The sequence below is a fragment of the Pelophylax lessonae genome (assembly GCF_965119305.1).
Source record: "Pelophylax lessonae genome assembly, chromosome: 4".
NCBI classification, from domain to species: Eukaryota; Metazoa; Chordata; class Amphibia; order Anura; family Ranidae; genus Pelophylax; species Pelophylax lessonae.
The window spans coordinates 426,515,263-426,528,314 of NC_138771.1; the positions used below are offsets into that span (position 1 = coordinate 426,515,263).

A 13,052-nucleotide genomic window follows, 5' to 3' on the forward strand; every position below is an offset into this window, starting at 1 on the left:
CATAGGGATTATGATTGCACTATCGATCTACTCCCTAACAGCAAATTGCCTTTCAGTCATGTTTATCCTCTTTCACAGGATGAACTTTCTCATCTCAAGGAATACTTGGATGAGAATTTGACAAAAGGTTTCATCAGACCCTCTACTTCTTCCACAGCTGCAGGACTTTTCTTTGTCCACAATAAGGATTCAAGTCTTAGGCCTATTATCGATTATAGGCAATTAAATACGATTACAATAAAGGATCGCTATCCTTTACCGCTCATCCCTGAACTCATTGAACAAGTGCGTGGGGCTACTTACTTCTCTAAATTAGCCCTGAAAGGGGCATACAACCTAATCCGAATCCGTGACGGAGATGAGTGGAAAACAGCATTCAGAACCAGATACGGATTATTTGAATATCTTGTGATGCCATTCGGGTTGTGTAATGCTCCCGCAGCTTTCCAAAGGTTCATAAACGACATCTTTAGAGACTTACTTGATGTCTGTGTTGTAGTATATCTGGACGATATACTTATCTATTCTCGATCTCTTTCTGAACATATAAAACATGTAAGACTTGTGTTATCCAGATTACTTGCACACAATCTATACGTGAAATTAAAAAAATGCCTATTTCATAAAGAAGAAATATTATTTCTAGGATACATCATATCCAAAACCGGAATTAAGATGGATATGAGCAAGATATCCTGTATTCTGGACTGGCCTATACCAACAACTCGTAAGGCATTACAGCGATTCCTTGGATTTTCAAACTTCTATAGGAAGTTCATCAAGAACTTTTCTGCCATTGTGAGACCTCTCACACAACTGACAAGTATAAAGAAACCATTCAAATGGTCAGAAGAAGCAAATCGAGCTTTCTGCTTGTTAAAATCAAGCTTTACTTCTGCTCCCATACTACGCCATCCAGACCCATCCCTCCAATATATTCTGGAGGTAGATGCGTCAAATATGGCAGTAGGAGCAGTTCTCTCCCAACGACCAACAAATACTTCACCACTCCACCCAGTTGCTTTCTTTTCAAAATCATTAAGCAGCCCAGAGGTGAATTACCCAGTGGGTGAAAAGGAGTTGCTTGCCATAAAACTGGCACTGGAGAATTGGCGACATCTACTTGAGGGTACCCGGTTACCAATACTCATATATACAGATCACAAAAACCTTCAATACCTCCAGACTAACAAAACTCTCTCCCACCGGCAGGTACGATGGTCATTATTCTTCCTAAGATTCAACTTCTTAGTGACCTACACGCCTGCAGACAAAAATAAAAAAGCGGATGCGCGATCACGATTAACCGAAGATAACTGCGCTGAAATCCCTTCTATTCCTATAATACCCTATGAACGTATTATTGGGGTTGTTCGTTCCCTGAAGGAAGAGATTTTGCACAGTATAGGATTGGATTCACCTCCACCACAACTAAGTACTGATGCAGAAGGCTTCCTCTACTACAACGACAAACTTTACATACCCCCTACTATGCGCACCAAGATCTTGGAGTTATCACATGATGTGCCCATGGCAGGACATATGGGTATGACGAAAACCCTTAATTTGCTTACTAGGCAGTTTTGGTGGCCTGATATGAAGACGTCTGTACAAAAATTTGTATCTTCATGTGACATCTGTGCAAGGTCCAAAATTGACACTACAAAACCATCTGGTCTACTCTGCAGTCTAGCAATACCCCAGGTTCCATGGGAGGTTGTATCCTTAGGCTTTATAGTAGAACTACCACCTTCTAAAGGATTTAATACCATTCTAGTGTCAGTGGACCACCTGACAAAGATGGCACATTTCATCGCTATCCGTAGACTACCTTCATCCAAACAAACAGCGGAACTACTGATGAAACATGTGTTCAAGTTACACGGAATACCAAAGACTCTTTTATCCGACCGTGGTTCACAGTTCATCTCCAAATTTTGGCAAGCTCTTTGTCAAATATTACGGATTGAGCGAAAGCTCACTTCTCCCTACCACCCTCAGACCAACGGACAGACTGAAAGAGTCAACCAGTGTATAAAACAATATCTGCGTTGCTACACATCGTTGCTACAGGATGATTGGGTGGACCTTCTCCCTCTGGCGGAATTTGCCTATAACAACGCAACCCACAGTACTACTAAGCAAAGTCCGTTCTACTTGAACTATGGGTTTCATCCCACACTTCTTCCACCACGCATCCTACCATCAAGTAACCCAGTAGCCTCAGACTATCTTACCCAAATAAAGGACTCTCTGGGTTTACTTAATACCACTATCTCACACGCCCACAGCCAACAAAAAAGGTACTACGACCTACGTAGAAGACCTTCTCCTCAGTATGCTATTGGGGACCTCGTTTGGCTATCGACAAGAAATTTAAGATTAAAGATCTCTAGCAAAAAGCTTGGACCTTTATTTCTGGGACCCTTCCCAATTAAGAAACTTATTGGAAAAGCTGCAGTACAGCTCACCTTACCAGCAGATCTCAAGATCCATCCCATCTTCCATGTGTCGCTACTGAAGCCCCATGTTCCTAATCAAGGAATAAGGCCTACCATCTTGCCTCCACCTCCAGTACAAGTTGAAGGCGGAGAAGAATATGAGATTAAGGAGATTTTGGATTCTCGTATCCACAGAGGAAGACTCCAGTATCTCATAAGATGGAAGAACTATGGACCCCAAGACGACACCTGGTTGGATACCACTGATGTTAACGCACCTAGACTTATACGAAGATTTCACTCGAAATACCCGGAGAAACTAGTGCTATAGGCCTTCCGGAGCCGGCCTTAAGGGGGGGGTACTGTAAGATTCTGGTACCTCTGGTACCCTTATTTTCTATTTTCTTTTCAAATATGCGTCCCACCTTTCTATGTAGGTGGTACGCATACACCTTTAAGACGGATGACGTCATTGCCGAGCGCCGCAGAGCAGCTATTTCAACCGCCGGCGTTCTCTCTCACATTGTTCGTTCAAACTACCTGTGTGTCCACATGCTTACAAGCTTGTCTTGCTGCCGGAACCTCCAGCTACTTTCTTTTACTTGGAAAAGACCGGAACCTCGCTACCGATCCCTGTATCTCGCTACTGGATCACTCCCTTACTACTGGACCCTTCTACTACTAACTTACTAGTGATAAGTACCCCACAGGGGAATCCTCCATAACCTTACTTACACTATCTACCTCTGCACATAAGGACTGTTACTATCTATGCATACTAATTCTATCATCTGCACTGTTACATAGATTGCTAGCTCTTGAGCCTACTATCATCTATCCTTGCACTGGGTTAGTCTATCCTGTATTTGTCATCTGCTGTCCTTACCACCTGTTACCATACTCGATTACTAACCTATCTGCATTCTACCTAAATACCATCTAATACTCTCCTGAACATTTCTATCAAGTGCTTACCATCTCTGTCACTGTTCACACCTGTCCCTTCAGCACATCATCTTCATACTATCATATACATCCTATCACTCCAGGAACATCTTATTGAGTGTGTATATCTGTATGCTGAAGCTGACAGGCCCACAGTGATGAGTCTGGAGAGTTGGATCTGGTTATTCAACACATCTCTACATGACTACTGAGTGGAGATTCTGCAGCTGCAAATCCAGCCTACTACAAAAACGCAGGAGCGTTACAGAGTGAAGGAGGGCTCCAGTGGCAACCTGTGAAGCTCTGGTGAACTCCATGCCCAAGAGGGTTAAGGCAGTGCTGGAAAATAATGGTGGTCACACACAATATTGACACTTTGGGCCCAATTTGAACATATTTCACTTAGAGGTGTAATCACTTGTGTTGCCAGCGGCTTAGACATTAATGGCTGTCTGTTGAGTTATTTTGAGGGGACATCAAATTTACACTGTTATAAAAGCTGTACACTCACTACTTTAAATTGTAGAAAAGTGTCATTTCTTCAGTGTTGTCACATGAAAAGATATAATAAAAGATTTACAAAAATGTGAGGGGTGTACTCACTTTTGTGATATACTTTATGTCAGAAATATTCTACAGTACCAGGAGCAAGGGGATTTAACCACAGGGATACAATCTGTTGCACCACAACAATGTTTCATAAAAAAAAAGTCCCTAGCCAAGACCGACCTTTTTCAGTGGCACGAACTGGGACACTGTCCTTTCCCTGTCCCCCGTCTCTCTCTCCCTGTCCCCCCTCTCTCTCCTCCCTCTGACCCCCTCTCTCTCTCCCTGTCCCCCTCTCTCTCTCCCCCTGCCCCCCTCTTTCTCTGGCAGCGGGCGATGATGGCAAGTAACATGCTGTATCTGGTGGCAAGTGACACACTGCATCTGGTGGCAGGCGATGGTGGCAAGTGACAAGCCGCATCTGGTGGCAAGTGGCAGTGGCAAGTAATAAGCTGCATCTGGTGGCAGGTGACGGTTGCAAATGACAAGCTGCATCTGGTGGCAGGCGATAGTGGCATGCTGCATCAGGTGGCAGGCAGCGGTGGAAAGTGACACCCTGGATCTAGCGGCAGGTGACAAGCTGCATCTGGTGGTAGGTGACAGTGGCACACTGCATCTGGTGGCAAGTGACAAGCTCAAGGTTCCCACTGATTATGCATTATGGTAAGTTGAACTATTCATTATATATTACGATGTAGTAATAGAGCATGGTGTCGGGATGATTTAAGTGCTAACACCAGAAATTCCCCTGACAAATCATCCCCGCCCCTGAATTCCCGTCATCCCTGAGACTACATTCCCCCTCAGTCCTTGCCAAAATTATCCCCGAATGGCAGTTTTGAAATGTGCTCACCCTACCAGGGGGCAGGGGGGCATTTTCCCCCCGGGCAGCTCTGATGACCCATACAAAGGCCGAACCACTTCCCTTAGGCTGTGCATGCCCTCCACCCTCTCCTCGACTCAGCCAATGGCAAGCAGGCGTCAGTAGCTGGGTGGACTCCTGATTTTTTTTTTTTTTTGGGCAGCATTTCATTCTTGTACCCAGGCAGCACAATGTCTTGGGCCAGCCCTGTCCCTTTCCTCCAATCAGCTCTCACACACTGTAACTGAAGCTCTCCATCCCCTCTTCTGTACTCTTCACAGATGCAGAAGGGTTTTATCACAAATCTGCATTTTAGAGGGATTTAGGGAAGAGAAGACTACAGATAAACAAGTAAAACCTATGTGGGAGGATTTGTTTCATCTCTGTGTATAACCTCAAGCTATTCACTTCACTGGGTATATGAGAGGGTTTACAACCATTTTAAAGTTGATACAGGTGCAATTTTAGGCATAAACCCAAACACTAAAAAAAATTAAAATGTTAATGTAATTTCAAAAGTCAATTTTATAATTTGTACAGCTTTAAATAAAACCTGAAAATCCTGCCATAAAGGTCTTTAATCAGGCACTTCCTGCTACAGGATAACAACCCTCTGTTCCGGTTTCCTAATCATGTCCCAGCTATGTAAACCTGTCACATGGGCTTCTGAGGGAGACTACAAGTGGCAGTTTCAATAAACATTACACAAGCTCAGTCCACTTTTGTCAACATCAAAAAATCTATCCTGAGAGATGACCACACAGCCATCACTGGAGGCTGCAGGAGGTCAGCAGAACTGGGATGCAACAAAAGGATGAAAAAAAGATAAAAACAAGTATGAAAAAGGGCAGTTGTTTATAATACACCATGCATTAGCAAACCTAAAGTGATTGTAAACCTCAGACTTGAAATATGAACAAAGCATATCCCTCTTTAGCGTCCCATCTGCTGCTACATTGTTCAGCTATCTGCATGAGTCACTTCTGAAAAGTTTTCCTGACACCAAAAGAAAAAGGTGATAAGGAGGGATCTCCAGCACACAGCCTGTGATTGACAGCCTGTGATTGACAGCCTCAGCTCTGTTCCTGTGTGCTGTGTTAAGGGGCCCTTCCCCTCGATCAGCTGTCAGAGCTCTACTCACTGAGCTCTGCAGAGTGTAACTTCAGTTCTCCCCTTCTTTGTTTTTGACAGCTCAGACAAGCTTTATTAATTCTGGACTTTGAAGGGATGCAGAGAAGATAAGACTGCAGATAAACAGGTACAACCTATGTAGGAGGATTTATTTAATCTCTGTGTATTACCTAAAGGACAGCAACTTCATCGGGTATATGGAAGGGTTTTACAACCCACTGTAAAAGCATAGCTAAAGCCAAAGACATTAGAACTGTACTATGTTGTAATTGACCAAACTTTAGATGTGGTGGCTGCATTTATTTTCTGTTTTAGCCTTTTTTGCTTATGTTTTACCTGGAGATCTGGTAAGTAACACACTTCCTGTCTTAGTGTGTCTCTTCTACCCCTGGAGAAGCAACAAAAAACTTTGAACAGCAGCATTATCTGGAGAGGGTAGTGGAAGATGGACTAGTAGATTTAGACAAACTAAACATAGGTGACTAACAATTTAAAACCAAATTCTAGCCAATACGTTTTAAGCAGTTACAGAAACTAGGATAAAGATTTTAACTAAATTAATGAAAGCTGATCATTGTAAGCAACCCTTTCAGTATTACCGGTAAATGGCTCTATACTCTAATTGCTCCTTTGGCTGCACAGTTTAAAGTAAGTTGAAAAATAAAACTAGGTGAAAAAGAAAAAAGTCTAAAAGAAAGAAAACAAACGCAGCTACCACATTTAAGAATTGAATTGGTAACCTGCAATATATTACATTTTTGCTTTTGAGTTTATCTACACCTTAATTTCATTCAGCTAGGATTTACATCTATTTTAACTTTTTAAAAACTTTTATAAAATTCCAGCATTACAGAAAACCCTGTAATAAATATACTATGTGTAACAATTTAGTCCTGTCTGATTTTTGGTTTTTAATTGCAGGTTTCATGAAAATAAAAAATGCATGCTTCTTGGGGATATTTTATATCAAGTTGAAAAAAATCACCTTGTACCATACTGAGTGACTTTGACTGCCCAAGCCTGTTTTCACCCTTCAAAAATGGAAGATACACTATATTACCAAAAGTATTAGGATGCCTGCCTTTACATGCACATGAACTTTAGTGGCATCCCAGTCCTAGACTGTAGGGTTCAATATTGAGTTGGCTCACCCTTTGCCGCTATAACAGCTTTAACTCTTTTGGGATGGCTGTCCACAAGGTTTAGGGGTGTGTCTATGGTTCATAAAGACATGGGATGAGTGAGTTTGGGGTGACCTCAACCTGATAGAACACCTTTGGAATGATTTAGAGCGAAGACTGCGAGCCAGGCCTTGTTATCCAACGTCAGTGCCTGACCTTCAAATAAACACACTCCTAAACCTTGTGGACCACCTTCCCAGAAGAGTTGAAGCTGTTATAGCTACAAAGGGTGGGCCAACTCAATATTGAACCTTACGGAATAAGACTGGGATGCCATTAAAGTTAATGTGCGTGTAAAGACAGGCATCCCAATACTTTTGGTAATATAGTTAAATTACACGCAATGCTGAAAGTAAGGAGTAGCACTGCCTTTATTGAGCTGCTAATAGTCAATAGCTAAAAATTGCTATGGTCAACATCATTCCACAGGTAGGATAGAGGGGTAAAAGACATTTGTAAGATTCTGTGAAAACATATAAACTTGAAAAAATATCTGTAAACTAACATTTGCCATGAACTTAAATTAGACTTATAGAAAGAAGTTAAATAGTGCAAATAGAAACACAAATAAAGAGTGACCGGCGTGATACTATTCCATTTTGACTTATAAGCAAACTATGGTCCTTGACCAAGCTTAAATGCTTCAGAGAATGGTAAAGTCAGGGACACGGCTTTGATGTCTGTCAGAGAAGTCTGGATCACAGGATTGGTGAAGACATTTAACATTTTTTTTTCGGAATAAAATAATTTACATAAATTATACAAATTTAAAATATTTGAGTGCTTTTCATGTGTTCAACTTAAAATTATTAATTTATTAGGCACCCTGTTTAAAGTGGATCTTGCACTGGGGGAGCTTCACTAAAACTAGTGCACTCAGAATCTGGTGCAGTTGTGCATGATAGCCAATCAGCTTCTAATATCAGCTTGTTCAATCAGCTTTGGCAATAAGACCTGGAAGCTGATTGGTTTCTTTACAGAGATGCACCAGATTTTGCACTCTCTAGTTTTAGTAAATAACCCCCACAATCCCTTGCAGTATGGAAGTTGGAGAAAAGGTAAGTACAATATCTAATTTAACGTGTACCCTGTATTTTAATAAGGGGGAGGGGGAATTTAAAAGCACACCTTGCAGGAAGTGCTTAAACGTCATGATTTTGCTGAAACGGACATTAGTATTCTTGCACAAAACTAACCTTCAGCTCAAATACTGGTGTGTCAATACTTTCTGCTCCATGGCGTTTGAAGCATTTCACTACTGTGTTAAATACCTTCTCACGAATTGCCATTTGTTTTGGGTGAATATCATGTGTTCCCTGTAAGAAACAAGACAAACAGGAAAAAATTAATTTTTGCTAATGATACTTTATTCATGTTAACTTATAATGGAGAAGTGCTACAAAAAAAAAAACCTTTACTTTTGGAGCCTTCAGTACAAGGTTTTGCTTTTTCTCTCCATTAACTGACTTTGCAGTTGCATCTTGATGTGCAAACATCTTTCTGGTAGCCTGAAAATGGAAGCAGAAGGTCATCTTTACAAGAAAATAATGTAAAAAGTTTATTATAACAAAGTATCTAGACTACAGAGGACATGTATCACAATGGATATATAAAGATGGCAGTGATATAAAAAGTTCTCTGAACAGCTGGTCCCACATATGGCTCTTTATTTTAACTCTTTACGGGATGGTGGAGTGGTTCCTCTGGATGAAAATAAGGCCTATATAAGTGTTATTCCTAAACCTTACAAAGATTCTACTGACGTTCTAAATTACCACCTAATTTCGTTACTTTACTGTGATTTAAAAATTCTTACAAAACCTTTGGCCTTATGTCTTAATACTTTTTTGGCACAGTATATTCCTAAAGATCAGTCAGGATTTATTACTGGATGCCAAACTTTAGATCAGATTCATAGGTCCATAACACTGATCTCACCGGTACATGCTAATTGGGATGCTCCCCTTACTCGGGATTGCATGCTTCTCTCATGAGATCGCCATAAGGTTTTTGATAGCTTAAATTGGAATGACCTATTTACTACCTTAGAGACCTTCAGGTTCGGGTCTATGTTTCTCTTTATTAAAAACTTTATATAGCACTCCCTTGGCTCAAGTCTCCATAAGAGATTATAAATCATCATTATTTCCTATTTGACGCAGTATGAGACAGGGCTGCCCCCTCTCTCCTTTACTTTTTGCATTAGCAATTGAGCCCCTAGCTATGGCGATTTTCATGGTGTCTGCTGTGGACACATGATTTGCCGATGATGTCCTTGTGTATATTACTTATCCTCAAGCTACTTTGCCTAATTTACTATTTCTACTTGGTAAATTGTCACAACTTTCTGGACTTTCCATGAACTCTCAAAAAATTATGGCTCCTAATATGTTTCATTGCCCTCTCCAATGGTACGGGCCCTCTGAGATACTTATAATTTTCAATGGGTGCAACACTCCCTTCCATATTTAGGGATTCAGTTAACATCCTCTATTGGAACTCTTTATAGGGCCAATTATCCCCCACTTTTCAAAAGACTTCAAGAAGACCTTCGTCGTTGGACAGATTATTATTAATCTTCGAATGGCAGAATCAACTCGATCAACTTTACTACTTCAGAATCTTACCAATACCAGTCCCGAGAGGAGACCTGCAGCATCTGCAAGCTGAGGTCCCCCATTTTATATGGGAAAACAGAAAACCTTGGATTAATAAACTGACATTATATGCATCAAAACCACGGGTTGGGCTTGGTCTTCCCAATCTACAAGCCTACTTTTAAGCTGCTCAAATTGCCCAACTTGCTTGTACTACTGCTAAAGGATCTACACCTCTTTCGGTCTCTACTGAGGCACCCTCCTGTTGTCCCTTTGCCATAGGATCGCTACTGTGGCTTCCTAGCCGTTTACGCCCTCCTATATTATGTCCCACCTTATCACACTCATTAGTCACCTGGGACAGATTACTTCACCTCAAATCTCAATCATCCCTGCATACCCTGTTAGACCCTATTTTCTGCAACCCGGATTTTCCAGCTGGATGGTTCCAAACAATACTTAAACATATGCTGCAAATGCACCCTAGTGAAATTTTTAGATTTAACCAAATTGCATCTTTTGTCAAATCAAACTTAATGTATTAGTTGGACACGTTACACTCACGACCTTTTAACTATCTTGCCAAACAAGGAGACGATTGGTACTTCCTCTTGATTATGTGAAGAGTAAACTTAACTGGATTGTGGTCAATGATAAACTCACCCCTATACTTCATAACAACACTAAAGGGTTTGATAAAATATGGGATCCGTAAATTCAACATAAATCAGTTTCCTAAGGAGCCCCAGGTTGACCCTCCTCTCCTCTTTCCTTTTATTTTTTCATTCGGATTATCCTTCTCTTTTTTCTGTTACTTGATCTTGATTACACCAGGTTGTCCATAGGGGCTTAAAGGATAAGTTCACCTTTCCTAACATGTGACAAGCACATTCAAGGTGCAACATGTTATTGATGCAGCTTTATCGTCAGCATCACCGCTGTTGGGTCCGCCTCCTGTGAGCAAAGATTTTCAATGGAGTGGAACCCTGTGTCAACTGCGCAGATGTCATGTCTCCTTTTCTTTTCTTTTTTTTTTTTAAAGGAAAAGAGAGTGAACACTTTGTCTGAGCCTACCTTAAAGAGGAATTTAAAATAGTCAGGAACTGCATAGCAACTCACAACTGTTGAGACAATAAACACTATGTAGTCAGAAGTACTTTATGTTATGTAAATATATAGCGTATATAGTGCCGGAGCCTGTAACGTACAATATAGTGTATGTAGCGCACTGTCATATTCTAATAAGGCAGATTACCCCCCCCCCCCCGGTTTCTTCAGGCTGTGTGTGTGTGGGCCTTTAAGACTGCTTCCAGCAGAGGTCAGCCTCTCACAGGAAATAGAACAGGATTGTGTGAAATGTAGTTCTGAACTGTGAGCAGACTGTTGCTTGGATTGCAAAGAAACCCCATGATGCAACGGGAAAAAGGGAGGATCAGAGCAGAGCTAGAGACTTGCCTGCTTCAAGCATATCGCTCTCTTAGCTTCCGACACTCAAGGAGGACAGATCAGCCTGCAGGTGTGCTGAGACACAGACTGTGTTTGAGGCCTAGTGCATGAGGCTTCAGCAGCGCAGATGCTGGTGATCACACATAGTGGATGCTACAGCGGATTAACCGGCCGGGTGTGGAGGATTGCTGAACAAGGACACTGACGGATTGAGAGACATCGGATTGCAACACACACTGTAATTGATAGAAACAGAGCAAAGAAAGGCCTGTGACACAGTTTAGCTTGGACAGAGAACTGCACTGGTCATAGAACGGTTGCCACAGGATACTGTAGTGCTGATTAGTGCGTGGCAGATTATAAGGCCTCACCTCATACATTCAAGTTTCCCAGATGGTACATCTATTTAACTGAGTACGGAAGCCTATTTTTCCTTATAGTTTGGATTACAGTTAATTGTTACCCTACAGTGGATTACAATTGATTGTTACCTCTACAGTGGATTACAAGTGATCGTTACCTTTACAGTGGATTACAAATACTATTCCTTGGATGACCAATGATCCCTTGGCCGGCGAAGACTAGCAAGGCCTTGCTCATCCAGGAGATTCTTGCAATCTAAAGTAAAGGGGGCCCCCCATAGAATACAGAGTGCACTCTGATAGATATGTGTAATGAAAAATAGTGCAGCGCTAAATTAAATAAAGAAATAAAATTAAACTAAAGAATATGAACTGTATAGAATACATATACAACATATATATCATAAAAGTCCATAAAAGGTCCAACAGCAAAGGCTTCTGCTTACTACAGACAGGTGGTGCTGTGCTGTGGACTAGAGCAGAGCGCGGGAACAGAGGCTGACAGGGCGGACGTGTGTGAGGAGCGCGTGTGTGTAACTGAAAGGAGTGAGTGAGTGTGTGTGAACACCCCCCCCCTCCTAAGAAGAGCGGCGGCGAGCGGTGCGAGAACCCCCCCGCCAGAGGAAAAAGCGTGTGGTGTGCGGGCAGCGAGCAGTGCGGTAACCCCCCCCAGAGGAAAGAGCGTGTGGTGTGCGGGCGGCAGACAGAGAGAGGGCAGGGGAGCAGAGGAGACGTACAATACCTGACCTGGCCATTGGCAGGGAGAGGAGCTGAGGGGAGACTGATCGGCAAGTGACAGAGGAGGGAGGCAGGAGCTTGGGAAGAAGACTGACCGCCTGAGGGAGGAGGTCAGGAACTGCAAATGTCAGGCTTAAAGGGACACACACACAAGAATGGTGGCTGAGGTTGAACACTGACTGAGGCTCTGTGAGTACCTGGTGAGTATCTTTGCGACTGGTGAGTATCTCTGGGACAGGTGAGTATCTCTGGGACAGGTGAGTATCTCTGGGACAGGTGAGTATCTCTGGGACAGGTGAGTTTCTCTGCAACTGGTGAGTTTCTCTGCGACTGGTGAGTATCTTAGTGACTGGTAAGGATATTAGCGACTGGTGAGTGCCCCAGGTTTAGTACCAGGGGAGATAGAGGTAGTATAGGTAAGGAACAGCAGGTCGTTAATATTATCCCCATAGAGTAGTGGATAATAATGTCCGACAGGATTGGTGATGCCACTCAGTGCACTTCTTGCTGCATGTATGCGTTCCTTGATGAACAAATCGAGGACGAATACTGCTGTGAAAGATGTGAGCGACTTGTTGCTCTGGAAGACCAGATCCTGGATCTAGAGAACACAATGGCAAGACTGCGTCGCATCAACAACCTGGAAAGGAGCTTGGACATGACCCATCAGGCGCTGGCAGGGGCCAGCACAGAGGAGGGAGGAGAAGAGAAGAGGAGACGCAAGCAGCAGAGGTACGCAGCTGGGTGACCGTTAGGAAGGTTAGTGGGATGAGCGTCAGGGAGGCCCTGAGTTGGTACACCCT

At 42.5% G+C, this 13,052-nt stretch overlaps 1 protein-coding gene across 1 annotated transcript in view; it reads right to left on the reverse strand.

Annotated features, from left to right (window-relative positions):
• LOC309553176 (histidine--tRNA ligase, cytoplasmic-like) overlaps positions 1-8,616 on the reverse strand; it is a 214,063-nt gene extending 205,447 nt beyond the window's left edge. The window contains exons 1-2 of the mRNA XM_082254106.1: positions 8,525-8,616; positions 8,303-8,422 (exon numbers count right to left, since the gene is read on the reverse strand). Coding sequence (XP_082110232.1) covers positions 8,303-8,422; positions 8,525-8,602 — 198 coding nt within the window. The 5' untranslated portion in view covers positions 8,603-8,616. The remainder of the gene's footprint in view (positions 1-8,302; positions 8,423-8,524) is intronic.
• Positions 8,617-13,052: the final 4,436 nt, after the last annotated feature.